General features: G+C 40.7%; 1 protein-coding gene across 1 annotated transcript in view; it reads left to right on the top strand.

Moving 5' to 3' along the window:
* The first annotated feature begins 379 nt into the window (after positions 1-379).
* The window catches only part of LOC115437870 (voltage-dependent R-type calcium channel subunit alpha-1E-like), a 74066-nt gene continuing 60864 nt past the window's right edge, over positions 380-13581 (top strand). Inside the window, exons 1-5 of the mRNA XM_030161243.1 lie at positions 380-486; positions 3139-3589; positions 8333-8596; positions 11700-11805; positions 11940-12079. Of these exons, the coding sequence (XP_030017103.1) occupies positions 3177-3589; positions 8333-8596; positions 11700-11805; positions 11940-12079 (923 nt within the window). The 5' untranslated portion in view covers positions 380-486; positions 3139-3176. The remainder of the gene's footprint in view (positions 487-3138; positions 3590-8332; positions 8597-11699; positions 11806-11939; positions 12080-13581) is intronic.

The raw sequence follows: 13581 nt of genomic DNA, 5'->3' as shown, positions 1-13581 counted from the left end.
TGTCACACACACACATACACACATACACACTTCAAGTGCAGGGCATGCAGACCTGTTGCGTTTATCTCCTCCAATGAACTCATTTTGATGTCTTGATATGGTGAAAAACTTCCCTCCACTGAAGAGTCCATGTTGTCCTCCAGCCCAACACACACTTGTCATCTGAAATAAGGCTGGAAGACACACAGCCATTTATCCTGAACCATATAAGCTTAAGTGACTCATATCACCGCAGCTACTGAAGATGATTGGGAATGTTTCCACGCTTCGCTCCTGTCCCCATGCCTGTTTGTGTTCATCTGTGCTCCTCTCCTCTGGCTCCTATCCACCCCACAGTATTTATAGCCATGCAGCGGTAATCATCACTCAAGGAATCCTCGCGAAATCAGCCTCAAATCACTAAACTTGGACTGAGAAGCTGAATTTAGGATCCACCTGATCGGAGCTCTTTCTCTCTGACAATGAAGAAGAGCGTTACACCTGAAGGTAAACCTGTTAAATTCATTTATCCTGTCATTAGTTAATTGATGCGTTATTTCCTTAGGCGCGCGTAATAGTCTCCATCCTCCACAGAAGATTTTTTTTTTTTTTTTTTTGCAGCTTTCATCTATTTATGGTGCGTGTTTTTTTTTTTTTTTTCTCGTCACTTGCTTGCACGTCTAATAGTGAACTCCTGAAGAATAAAAGGAACGGTATCCTAATGATCAATACCTGTTAAGAGGCTGGTTAATATATTTCTGAATCGATTACCGACTTCCAGCTGATGCGCGCACAGTTAGAACAACGGAGGGGCCGCCTGTTGTTTCCGTGGGTTCCACAGAAGCTGCACAGCCAGGGGGGTTTAAGAGAGGAATCTAAACCCGAGCAGGATTTCCACACAAGTGTTTTGAACTTTAATGATCAGTACAGATAAAGTGGATAATTGTTGTCTGTGGGCAGTTGGATGTGGATGTTCAAGGCATTCCTGATTCATCTCATTTGTGTTTGTGTTAGTATCCAGATGTCAGAGATCCACCCTGCAGGTAAGACCCCCCTCTTTCTTTCTTTCTTTTTTTTAAAAAGGTGTTTATAGATACAGCTGCTCTGATGTTTAATTCATCTGTAGTTCCTGGGTGGATAGTACAAGATAAAGCATGCAGACAGGTGACAAATCAGTGGGAAAAAAAAAAAAAAGAATGGGAGTGGTCTCTTCCAGGGTAAGAGGGTTCACTGGATGGTGATTATTTCAACAGATCCAAACCCAGCTGAATGCCTATTGGAGATTTTGGACCAATGTGTCACTGGAAAGATGTCCATCCCTCATTGTTAACCCTCAAAAACCTAAACATCCACCGTGGACCAAAAGCATCTACTGATCTACAAGGTTTAACAACTTCTCATCCTCTAATCCTATAAATACATGGAAATAATTGGTGTAAAATGCAGTTTGGGATCTTTTCATGGTCATCAGATGTGACCTATTTGGACGTTCAGAGCCTCCGTAGTGAACGTGGAAACATCATCATATTATTTCAACAGATCCAAACCCAGCTGAACGCCTATTGGAGATTTTGGACCAATGTGTCTCTGGAAAGATGTCCATCCCTCATTGTTAACCTTCAAAAACCTCAACATCCACTGTAGACCAAAAGTATCTACTGATCTACAAGGTTTAACAACTTCTGATCCTCTAATCCTATAAATACATGCAAATAACTGAGGTAAAATACAGTTTCTCAGCTTTTTATGGTCATCAGATGTGACCTATGTGGATGTTCAGAGCCCCCGAAGTGAACATGGAAACACCATCATATTCCGCAACATTGATTCATCAGTAAAATTCATGTATTTTGATAAAAGACAGTGGATAGAGATGATACTTTTTAGGTTCATATTTCTGAAAAAGTCTATTTTTCTTCAGTTTTCTGTTTTGATGTTAATAACCTGAAGAACATCTACAAGATTAGTAGACTAAATATAGGAAAATACCTAAAAAAATGCGAAATACAGATGATAATTTTATAACAACTGGTGATAGATCACATAGAAAAGGTTAAACGAATAGAAAAATACCAGAGAATTAATTGCTCATAGGTCTTTGAGGGTTAAAGTAGCTCTGAAACCGGTCCACGTGGTCCCACAGTTTACTAATTCACCCTATTGTGTTTCTTCCTTTCATTTGCCACCCGTCTGCATCTTTGATCTTGGCATGGCTGCGCTAAAATCTAAAGCAGCCCACCCATAAAAGGCATAAAGCTGCTATCTAGCCACCCGTGTAAATGTGCGCGCTGACCTTGTAGCCTCTCGCAGCTTTCAGACGAGCGCTGTTCTGTAGTGTAGGGCAGAGCTCAACTCAGACTGTGTCCAGTTCATGTCTGAGAAGCTCTGCTGCTGATGAGTGACTCACTGTGCCTTTGCTTTGCTCTCCCACACTCAGTCATCTTCCCTTCAGCTTTGGCTCGGTGGAAACAGCCTTGTTTCGTCTGTCTCTGACTGAGTTGCTTTAAACTTGATTTTTTTTCCTGGCCTTGCCACCTCCTGTCCCCCATATCTCTGTGTCTCATGTAAACACACACACATATATACAACACTGCATAACTGGATAACAAAAGCAACAAAGAGCTGGTTTAACTGGTCCTTTTTATTGCTCTAATGGGTAGAGAAAGCATAATATTGGTGATGCTTTTTGATATATAACAAAAAATCCTTCCTCTTTAAACGTCTCCCCATTTATTTCACTAGTTCTACTTTCTGTACAAAATCTTATACCGCCCACTGGTACTATTACTGTTCTATTTCTGCATGGCTGATCATTGAAATCTTTTGTTCATCCTAACATATACACTGATTGTATTGAAGACCCTACTGCAGTGTAACAGTTTAGAAAAAGAGCAGACAAATTGCAGCTTTTAATGTGAATTTAAAGTAGTTTTCAGTGGGAAAGGAGTGTTTCTATTCTGCAAACAATCATCTGGTGCACCATTATGTCTCCTCCAAACTCCAAACTCATGTCGATTTACACAGTTATTAGTACAAAAGTGAGACATTTATAAAAGCTGACCCTGAAACAAGTTACTGTATTTTATCAAAGCAAGGTGGTGGTCTTCTGAAACAACCTCTTTTTCAACTCTTTTTTTTCTTTTTCTGTTCCATTTTTAGCATTATGGTGAAACTGCCGGCTGTCAGCCTTCGTAGAGATGCTCACCAATTCAGACCAATCCCTCTCCCGTTCCCTCACGCCCAACCGTCACTCTCCGTCTGGATACAGTCCGGGTATAGCGACACGTGGCCAGTCCTCCCTCTCCCTTCCCGAGCCCGAAGCCTGGAGGAAATCCAGCCTCACCGCCCGTCATGGTCTGGCACAAGGGGCTCGCTCCTCCTCCCTGCAGGTTCCTCATGCAGTCCCAGAATGCTTGGGGCTGCCCCCTCGAGCAGCGAGCTTTGATGTGCCTTGTGCCGGGGATGAGGGCTCCGACCAGGGTTCAGGGTCTCTGAGCCCCCATGGTATGCATCGGCGGCGTGGAGGGCTTGTGGAGCAGAAGGACATCATCATGGCTCACCAGGCTCACAAAATTCAGAGCACGCCACAGGCCCGCAGGAAGGAGTGGGAGTAAGTATAAAGGAGATTCAGAGGTGAAGAGTTCCTTTTAAATTGAATGTGTAAAGATGATAAATCTCCACAGAGGAGGATCAAAATCCTAATGGAAAACAGTTCACATTGGGTAGAACTGAACTTAGAGGCGTCAGTCCATTGAACCTCACCGCTGAAAAGACATTGAACTTTAGTTTTAAATACTAGAGTTAAGGTCATGGTGCTTTCAAAGACATGAAATAAGCCAGGTGAAAGGATGTAAAATATTCCATTTGTAGAATTATAATTAGTCTCTGAATATTTGAGTCAATAAACCTTTTGCACCTGTCATAGCAGAGGTGTCGCCATTATACTCCTTCACCTCATCTCTTTCTGGCTTTTAATTTTTATAGTAATAGGAATCAAATACATGATTTAATGTAAAAGGGCCACCTCTCCTGATTTTAGCATGTTTTTTTTATACTGCTTGGATCTTTAATTGAGCATCGAAGCTTTTACTAATGTTAAAGTAAATGTTATTAGAAGCAAAAACCTTGATGTAGTGACCATGAAATGCCAAAGATTCAGGCCATCATCAGGTTTTAATCCTTAGATGTTTTATCTGAGTAACTAAAGCTGGAATTCTCATGTTGAAGTCTGAGTGTTCAGATATTTGCTATTGGATAGTCATAAAAATGTGCTAAGCAGTGTGCCTTTCTAAATAACAAGGCTTAAAGTCTTTGTACCCTCCACTGGACTGAAATGTACAAGCAGTATTGAAAAAGCACGGGTTCAAGTGACTGACCATCGCTGCGTTAAGTATGACCAATATTATTGTTTTGTTGCTTAGATACAAAGTGCTTATTTCAAAGGGTGCTCATAGTAATACATATGCAGATGCTTTTGTTACCATCATTGCTACAGTTCCAAGAATGAATCACCAAAGACGTTCCCACTGAAAGCGATGGGAACAACAGTGGGATGGAAATCGGTGATTTTTTAAACACCCGGTGCGTGTAACACAGTCGCCTGTGGTTTACCGTAATCAGATGCTGGGTGATGTTATTAACGGTGGAGCTAAGGGTGCTTGGTAGGGAACCTTTGAACTCTCAAACCACATCGCTCTGATTATCAGCTTACTGCCACTTGAATGTGGAGTGGTACTCTGTGAGCATCACCTCCGAGCCCCCAACAGGCCCCCTCCTCCTCTTCCTCCCATAAACCCTGCTTTCCTTTTACTGTGTTGTGCCTCCCCCACCCACTCCACATCCACTTTACTGATGTAATGTCATCCTCGCTTCATCATTCTCCATCTTTTTCTCTTTTTATCATGGGTGCCAGTGTATGAATTTACTCCACTGGTTAGAGCAGTGCATATTTTATTTTAAGTCTGTTTTTGTTGTTAGCACGAGCAGTTATAGTACATTAAAAAAATATTAAAAGATGCTCTAAGAAAGAAAGCCAAATGGTTTTAAGAGGACTACATGCATTGTGGTTATTTGTCCATTAGGGGATGCTAGGGAATCAAAGTAGAAGATCAGTAGGGGAAGCAGCAAATGATGTTTAGCAGTACATTTGGACGTAGATGCTAAATGACTGTAACTGACATATTTTGCTGATGAATTAATGCATGACGGGACATTTCTGTACAAAAGGAGAATATGAGTATTTTACCCTCAAAACTTTCCTTTGAGGTCTTTTGCAGAACCTTAACTCTAGGCTCATTGATATATATACGCACAATGTGTAGTATTTCAGTTATTTGCAGGTTTCTTTGGGTTCTCTGAAACCTCTAAGTGTAATGTAAATATGTTCGAAGATTGTAAAATATTGTCTTCTTAATAGAAGCAGCAGTTTATTGGTCAAATTAAACTGACATAACTCAGTACTAGAAGATGTCTGTTGCTAGGGAACAGAGAGAAAAATAAAATGCTAAAACCACTCTAGTCAATGCTGGGTGAAAGCCTGTCTGTAATTATATAAATGCTCTTCAGAGTTCTGCCACAAAGTACGCCCATTAACGTTTTAACTCACAGTATATGTCACCTGCAGCCCTACTTCATCTGTCTTCATCTTCTTTTGACTTTCAGAATATGTACTTTCCTGGACTGTGCAGCATCTATGGCATTTACATCACCTCTGGTTTGTCAAAATTGTTTTCCTGTTAGACATCTAAAACACCCTTTATCAGCTAAACATGCCCCTTCCTGCTGCCTTCATCTGTTTCAAAGTTTGGTTAGTGTTTCTACTTTTCTACTCTTGCTGTTACAGTTTATGCAGCTATTTTCAGAAGACTTTGAGTAGGATGTGAGCGAAAGCAGAACAAAAGCCAAATGCCCTGAAAGCTGATTGCATCTGGTCACCGGTACAGAGTGGATTATCAGCACAGTGACGGTGCTGTAGTGTGTTGGATCGCTGCTTCTTAAGGATGTCCAGTGACGGACGGGTGGAGGGTGGGGTGTTGTTTCACGGGGCGGGGGGTATTTGTAAGGAGAAACAGATTTCTGTAGGAAGAGGTTGCTCTATTGTGCAACATGGCTTTTGTTGGCAGAATGAAAAGAACGGAGCAGGAATTCAAGAGAGCTATGTCGCTATGGAAACAACAGCAAAGAGAGCTGGAGACAGAGAGGGAGAGAGAGATATACTGTTTACAGAGATGGACAAATATTTTTGTTGGGCTACATAGATGATGTTTTTAATGAGTGCTCACGATGGGCTTTTTAACAGAAATGAGCAATATATAGTGACAAACTAATTTGTGGTATGTAGAAATACTTGCAGTAGCAGTGTTTGCATACAGATAAAATTATATTACATGCTAATTACATGTTATTTTCACATTTTGCATTTGATAGGTCAGTGTAGCCTTTTGTTGCTCTCCTGCTTTGCATGAACTGACACACCCGGCTGCTTCATGCAGATTAGGAAGAGGAGGTAACAGACTCATGGCTGAGTTTTGGAGCTTAGTTAAGGACTTATTCATAGATCCTGTTAAATCTATTTTTTTTTTCTCCCCCAGATCTCGACATGTTTGCCAAGCATAAATTTGTCACTCTCTTGGCTGCTTTCACAATCCCCCCCCGTCTGAGCCCTCACTCTTTTCCCATCTTCATATGCTGATACCTGGTTTGTGCTGCACAGTTGAGTCCGTCAGTCAGCAGCTCACGGTGATGTTTGTGTCAGGATCGATGACATAAACTGCATGATATATCTGAAGTGGATGGATGCTGCGAGCAAGTTGGATTCTAATTGCGTTTACTTAACATGTCGAACTGCACTTCCAGGCATGAAACCATCCATGGCTGAATAATATCATGTCTGTGGGGGCTGGAATGGTCATCTTTAGGAAACAGTGGGGAAGGGAGGAGAGCAGCAGATGGGGCGAGAGAGCCCAGTTGCCTAATGAGGTCTCACTTGTGGCACTGAGTGTGAAAAAGACCCTGCTTTCTTCTCTTCTCCCTCAAAAAGGGAGCAGCCCTAAGATCTATTTCATGCTCTATTTTTACGCCTGACTTTTACTCCAATATTAGCACAATGGCCTAGTTTTAAATGTTTTAATAGTGCAAGTCTGTCTTCATTAATGAAAATATGACAATGCTGTCTGACTAGCAAATGGTGAATGTTTTTAAAGTACACTCACAATATTCACATGGGACAGAAGAGTCATTTTCTATAAATTACCTGTAGGGATTCAAGTGGGGTGCATGAGGTGAGCGGATGTACTTGTTTGTCCACTTGTTGCCTTTTTCTGTGCATTGTCTCTTGTTATTGTATTGGTGTTTTTTCACGCCTTTCTTTTTCTGACTCTGAGCTTTTGCCACAGCACCCACAAACATCTTTACATAATTGGTTTTAAACCACATACCCACACACCCACACAGCCTCAAATGTATATAGGCTGTTTTTTTTTTTTTTTTTCTTATTAGTATTATTTTTTTTTTTTTTTAAGAAAACAGTTTTTTTTTCTCCCCTTCAGCAAACTCTAATTGCTATGGTAACAAAATGTATGTCCCTCCTCTCTTCCACTTTTCATTCAGATGAATTTGGAAATCGCCATCATGGATCACTGTGGGAGGGGGTGGCTGGTGCTTATGCGCTCCTGGCTCCCTGATAATTTCCCTGCAAGTGTTAACATAAGATAGATCCTGCGACTCTATTGCTACATTTCCGACTGAGCAGATCATGACTTCATGCATTTTTATACATTCTTTGATCGGCGCTTCCTTTAAAACGAGATCTTCCTTTTGGGCGAGTTCACCAGGTGGAGAAGATGCGTAAAGTTTGCGAAGACTTCTCTCGGATCTGTCTGTTTGGTAAACACAGAGTTGATCCCACAGCGACCGGTTTGTCGAATCCAATCGAGCTTGGATGGTGATAGAAAACTGCAAGGTAACTCAGTGGATCTTTTTCTTTTTCCCCCTCTCGCTTCGTTGCCCGAGTGTAGAGACGCGCACACATTAAAAGTTGTTCAGAGCTGATTCTAACCCGCTGTTAAGCAGATTGGATAACAGAGATGCTGAGCGCTTGCTGTATGTGTACCTCAGTCACCACCGAGTAAATGGATGTCGATGACTTTTTGAGCGAAATGAGTATTACAAGCATGCGTCTTGAGGAAATGGAGTTATAAGAATCAACTTTTTTTGGGGGGGGATCTTGGTTCTTCAGAGGATCGAAGGTGGATCGCTAGACCCACTTCACATGTTTTTTTTTTTTTTTAATCTCTACTCGAAGTCGCCTTGAGTAAAGCACTCTAAAGCCGGCGGTGTCTTGATCTCTTTGTAGAATGGCTCGGTTTGGAGACGAACCCGCTCCCAGCGCGGTGGACTCCGGGGATGGGGATGCGGAGCGCGGCGCGGACGGTCAGGACGCGGCGGCGGCGGGACTTACCGCCTCCATGAAACAAGCCAAGGCTCAGCGGGCCCGGACCATGGCTCTGTACAACCCTGTCCCCCACCGGCAGAACTGCCTCACCGTCAACAGGTCGCTCTTTATATTCGCAGAGGACAACATCATCCGGAAATACGCGAGGAAAATCATTGAATGGCCATATCCTTCTATGTAAATATGAGTCACATGTAGAAAGTTGTCGCTTTTATTGTGTTTCTGTCTATGCTCAGTTCAGCACCATGGACAGCGCCAGCCCCATTCACACTCCTGTTTCCTTCTGTTTTAAATGCAACCCAAAGAGTAATGTCAGTGTTTGCATGACTTCTTAAAAATAATTCCTACTAGTATATGCCCCCCCCCCCAATCCCACCCCAGTACAGTCTCTTAACTATCTGCAATTATTTGCTTGAACCTGTCCTGTCCTCTCTGTGCATAGCTGAGATTTAACCTCCTGATGATTGTGCAAAGTAAACTGCCCTGCCTTTTCCCCCCTTTGTGGGCTTGATGTAGTTTGGAGCTGCATGTGCCTCAGTGCTGGCATTAGACAGAAAGTTAGCATGTGGTGATCATTAGAAGCAGCTCTGCTCACTGTGGGGGTGGCATGTAGGCACATCTCTGCTGCCTTAGTGCTCATTGGAATATGAACCTGGCCATGTGTAGGTGTCAGTTCAAATCCACTAGGCAGCATTTCTTCGTTTCCTGCTGTAGCATTGGCCGACAGTTTCTTTTTCCTGAACTTCAGTCAGATCTAGATTAATTATTGAAGTCATTTTTCTCATAACCATAGAAAAATCACTAATTCATATGCATATTTTCCTAATTACACAGCAGTCATATACATTTTCAATGGGGCTAATTGCTTGTCTAATTTTTATTCACCTTTAACAAGTGATTTTTTTTAATGTCATGCAGATATATAGAGGTTTTGACAGCATAATCAGTTCAACAGCATCATTCAGTTGCTGATCTTCCCACTGCTCCTCCTGTCTTACACCCCCATCTATGCAGCGTGCCAGTCTCCCACTGTTATCTAACCACAGGCTCTGTGGGTGTGTGGGAGTGGGGCTAGTGGTCAAGACTAGCTGGCCACTGGCAGCACAGTAATGTGACTGCTGGTATCACAGAGGCAGAGGCATGTGGGAGAGAGCTGGCCAGTAGTACTGTGGTGGATCGTGGGCTGTAAAAGCAGCACATGTCAGAGTATTGACTGGGTGAGACCCAGATTTTTGCACATAGCAGCCAAGTTCTAATATTGCAAGTGCAAAACAGATTCATAGGGAATTATAGGAAGCGATAACAGTGGTATTGCTACTGTATGTTTTGCACAAATGCACTGTTGTTTTTGTACAGTATGCTTTGGATCGACAACTCTGGAATAAGCTACAGTTCCTTTAAGAACCTTATCAGCATTCATGCATTTGTGCAACACTGACAAGTTATATACACTTGAAATTACTGCTGATAATTTAAAACTCATGCTGTAGATATTCATATGTTTAATGTGTTTTTTCTACCTTGCAGACAGCCACTTATTTCCACTCTACTGCATAGGCCGTGAAAACCAATTATGACTCCTAAAAGTTATGTAATCCATCACATATCGCACTCATTACTGTCAGTGTTACAATAAAATATAGCTCTAAAAAATAAATGTAATGTCGGCTGTGTTAGGAGAGGTTGTATTTGAGAGCTGGTTCCAGACATACAGTATATTTCCAATATATGACTTCCTAAACTATGTTAAACAAACACCGTATTTATAGATTGAGGTGAAAAAACATAAACCAGAACAACTGGAAAAATCAAAGATCAGTCTGTTACATATAGCAGTTATGTATCTCAAAAAGGTCAGGAGAATAAATCAGAGATGTAAAACTCAACACTGCATTGCTTAAAACAGTTAACAGCAAAGTGTATGTGATGTGTGGGCTAAAACATGCAGAATCACTGCTGTGTGGTAACAGGTAAAATGTAGTAATGGAATGGGGGAGATTGATTAAGTATTTCCCACTTGAGCTATTTTCAACTGCAACAATGTGGACTTGTCAATGTGAGTCAGTGTTGGTCCCAGAGGCCCCTATCTCGGCACTCCTCTGTGAGTCAGTGACCCCATTTCACTCAAGGCAGGAAAATTAATAACAGGGAGCAGCTGCCTCATGGGAACTCCAAGGGACTCAAAGTCACAAGCACATACAAGTGATAAGGCACATGTAGTCACACACAGTGCAAGTTGGTTCACACCTATGAAGTCCCTTAAGGGTTAATGCATTTACATACAGACAGATGTGTCAGCTCTGTGGAAGTATGTTACGTAATTCCTGATACAAATTGAGAGCGATATTGTGAAGTTAAAACCTCAGAGGATGTTAAAATACATGTCTGGAATTTGGAGTTGCGTAAGAGTGAGAAACTACTCTTATATCCAAACGAACACATGAGTTTTGCAAATGTTTTGTTGCTGTTTGGTTTTATTTTGAGCATTTTGTTTATACTTTCAACACGTTTATTTACACATTTACACAATGAACATAGGTGTCAAGATTGAGATTAGTTGTGCAACATGTGGCGTTATTTCTATGCAGCATATATACATTACTATAAGCAGTTTCTAAGATCAATATTGGCTATTCTTCCTTACAAACATGCTATACAGCTTAGACATAGAGTAACATTATCATAAGTGCCTTATCACTTCCTGCAGTTTCAGCTGTAATCAGTGAAAAGAGTTGCTATGTTTGCTGTAGTTTGTGCAGTTATACCATTCAGGTGAAGGTGACTTCACAGTGCTCTCTTTCCCTCCCTTACCTGCTCTTTTTCTCTTCATGAAAAGCACTTTTAAAAGCAGGTTGCCATGGATACTGCAATCTCTCTAACAGATTGCTTCCAGTACCGGAGAATATGAACCATGCTATAATTCATCTGTCATTTAATCATCAACCATCCATTTAACAGCACCTACTTCTTTCAATTGCAAAAAAAGCTCAGTAATAGTCATTATTACTGTGCATTGAACATTATACCTGATATAGTGTGTGTCTGGCTCTACTCAGAACATCATCATTTAATAATTGTTAGATAACAGTACTGTATGTGATCATATGGCTGTAATGCTTATGGACAAGGACTAGGATGAAATGTGAACTGATGTGGGGTTTTTTTTTCTTTGAATGTGTGTTATAGGTGTAATTATCATTCGCCTTTATACATTGGTTTTGTCCTTGAGCTGTGAAAAAAGTACTTTCCTTAACTTTGCGGCCTTTACACCATTTGAGTACATGATCCTGGCCACCATCACTGCCAACTGTGTTGTCCTGGCCTTGGAGCAGCACCTCCCTGGAGAGGATAAGACGCCCATGGCAAAGAGACTGGTGAGGACAAAATCCTGAACAAAACTGTGTTTAATTACAGAATTTTATGTCACAGCCTGCACATATATAAGTAAGAGTTACAGATTCTTTCAACTAAACTTTCCACCTCCCTTCGCTTCCTTTTTTTTCAACAGGAAAAGTCAGAGCCGTATTTTATTGGGATCTTCTGCTTCGAGGCGGGCATCAAGCTGGTGGCTCTCGGTTTCGTTTTCCACAAAGGCTCCTATCTGAGGAACGGCTGGAACGTCATGGACTTCATAGTTGTGCTCAGTGGGTAAGTGACAAGCTTTGGTTTCCACGACAACCCGAATTCTCAACAAAGTGAGAAATGTTTGTTTTAAACTTTGTCAACAGATTTCTAAATCACTGCTCGCCAAGCATACTGGTGAAATCTGGTTTTGAGAAAGGAATACTGAACAGCTGAATGCTGCCCAAGACCTAATTCACTCACAATGTAATTCACTCATTTTCTGCTCTGTCTGCTACTGAAATCAGAGCAAAGTGCATATTTTGAATCAAACAGTCTTTTGTTGAGTAGTAGCATCCTATTTCCTGCAAAGTTTTCTGTCTGTTTGAATTACTTTTCATAGACTCCACGTATTTTACAGGTGTGACCAGTTCCATAAATCAGTTCCATAAAGTGTCCCAATAAACCCTGTTAGTGACGCAGGATGCTGTGTTGCAGTTTTGTTCACCTAGCCTCGATGAAATATAGTGTTGTAAACATTACATAAGGGCTGCATTTCATTTAGGTCAACAATTACTCAACAGGATGCAGCACAAGTGAACTCACATTTACATAAAGCTGAATAGTCAATCTGCAATTACCAATGAACATGTTAAAATCTGCAGATATTTTGTTCATTAGAATTCATGGAGGGAAAAAAAATGCATGTAGGAACACACATCTTGGTAGTAGTCGAAACCATTGACTGTTTATAAATAGTGGAGAAAGCCACAGTGACATCCTACTGTTATGAATCTTTGAGTTTGGTATTTTGGCTGTAGCCGTCATAGTTTTTGGAAATGTAATTTGCCCATAGTTGGATACGAGTAGAAGAAAGACAGGGCCAAAGTCTGCAAGCTAATGCTATGTTACTGAAAACAAAGATCATATTGCCTCAACAAGGACTTTGAGTGGCTAAATAAATATCACAGTTGGATGTGATAACAGTAATGTCAGCATTGACAACATATCTACCTTTGAGACGGACCATGTGATCCAAAGCAAATCAATACTAACATTAGCTAATGTTGCTAACTTACACTAACAGACTGGGTATTGGAATTAAGTATTAGTACTCATTATAACATAATTCTTAGAGATGCTTGTTAGAGTAGCTTTGTTAGCACATTAGGGATATAACAATATGAAAATTTCATATTATGTGTATTGTGACCAAAATTATCACTGTTATCATTATTATCATGGTATTATTGAAATTGTGCTCAAAATGTTCAAAAAGTACTGATGCACACACAGAAATAATTTAACCAAGTTGTATATTGGAAAAAAAACAAAAACAACACATAAACAAATAAAATAATTGGCACAATGTACTTTCTGTTGGCAGAAACGTTCGAATATTAACCCTTAGTGGTCTGAGCCTATTTTGGCTGTTTTTCAGTACTTTTGACTTTGCCTTTGTATACTATATAAACAAATGTTTACTATACCCATGTTTGTTTGGTTTTTTTTTTCAGCACAACTTCATTTATATCATCTTTCTATTCATTTTTCACTTTAACCTACTATAAAAACATAAAAATATATAA

Source organism: Sphaeramia orbicularis, chromosome 17, assembly GCF_902148855.1.
Source record: "Sphaeramia orbicularis chromosome 17, fSphaOr1.1, whole genome shotgun sequence".
Taxonomy (NCBI): Eukaryota; Metazoa; Chordata; class Actinopteri; order Kurtiformes; family Apogonidae; genus Sphaeramia; species Sphaeramia orbicularis.
This window is presented reverse-complemented; position numbering and strand designations above follow the sequence as displayed.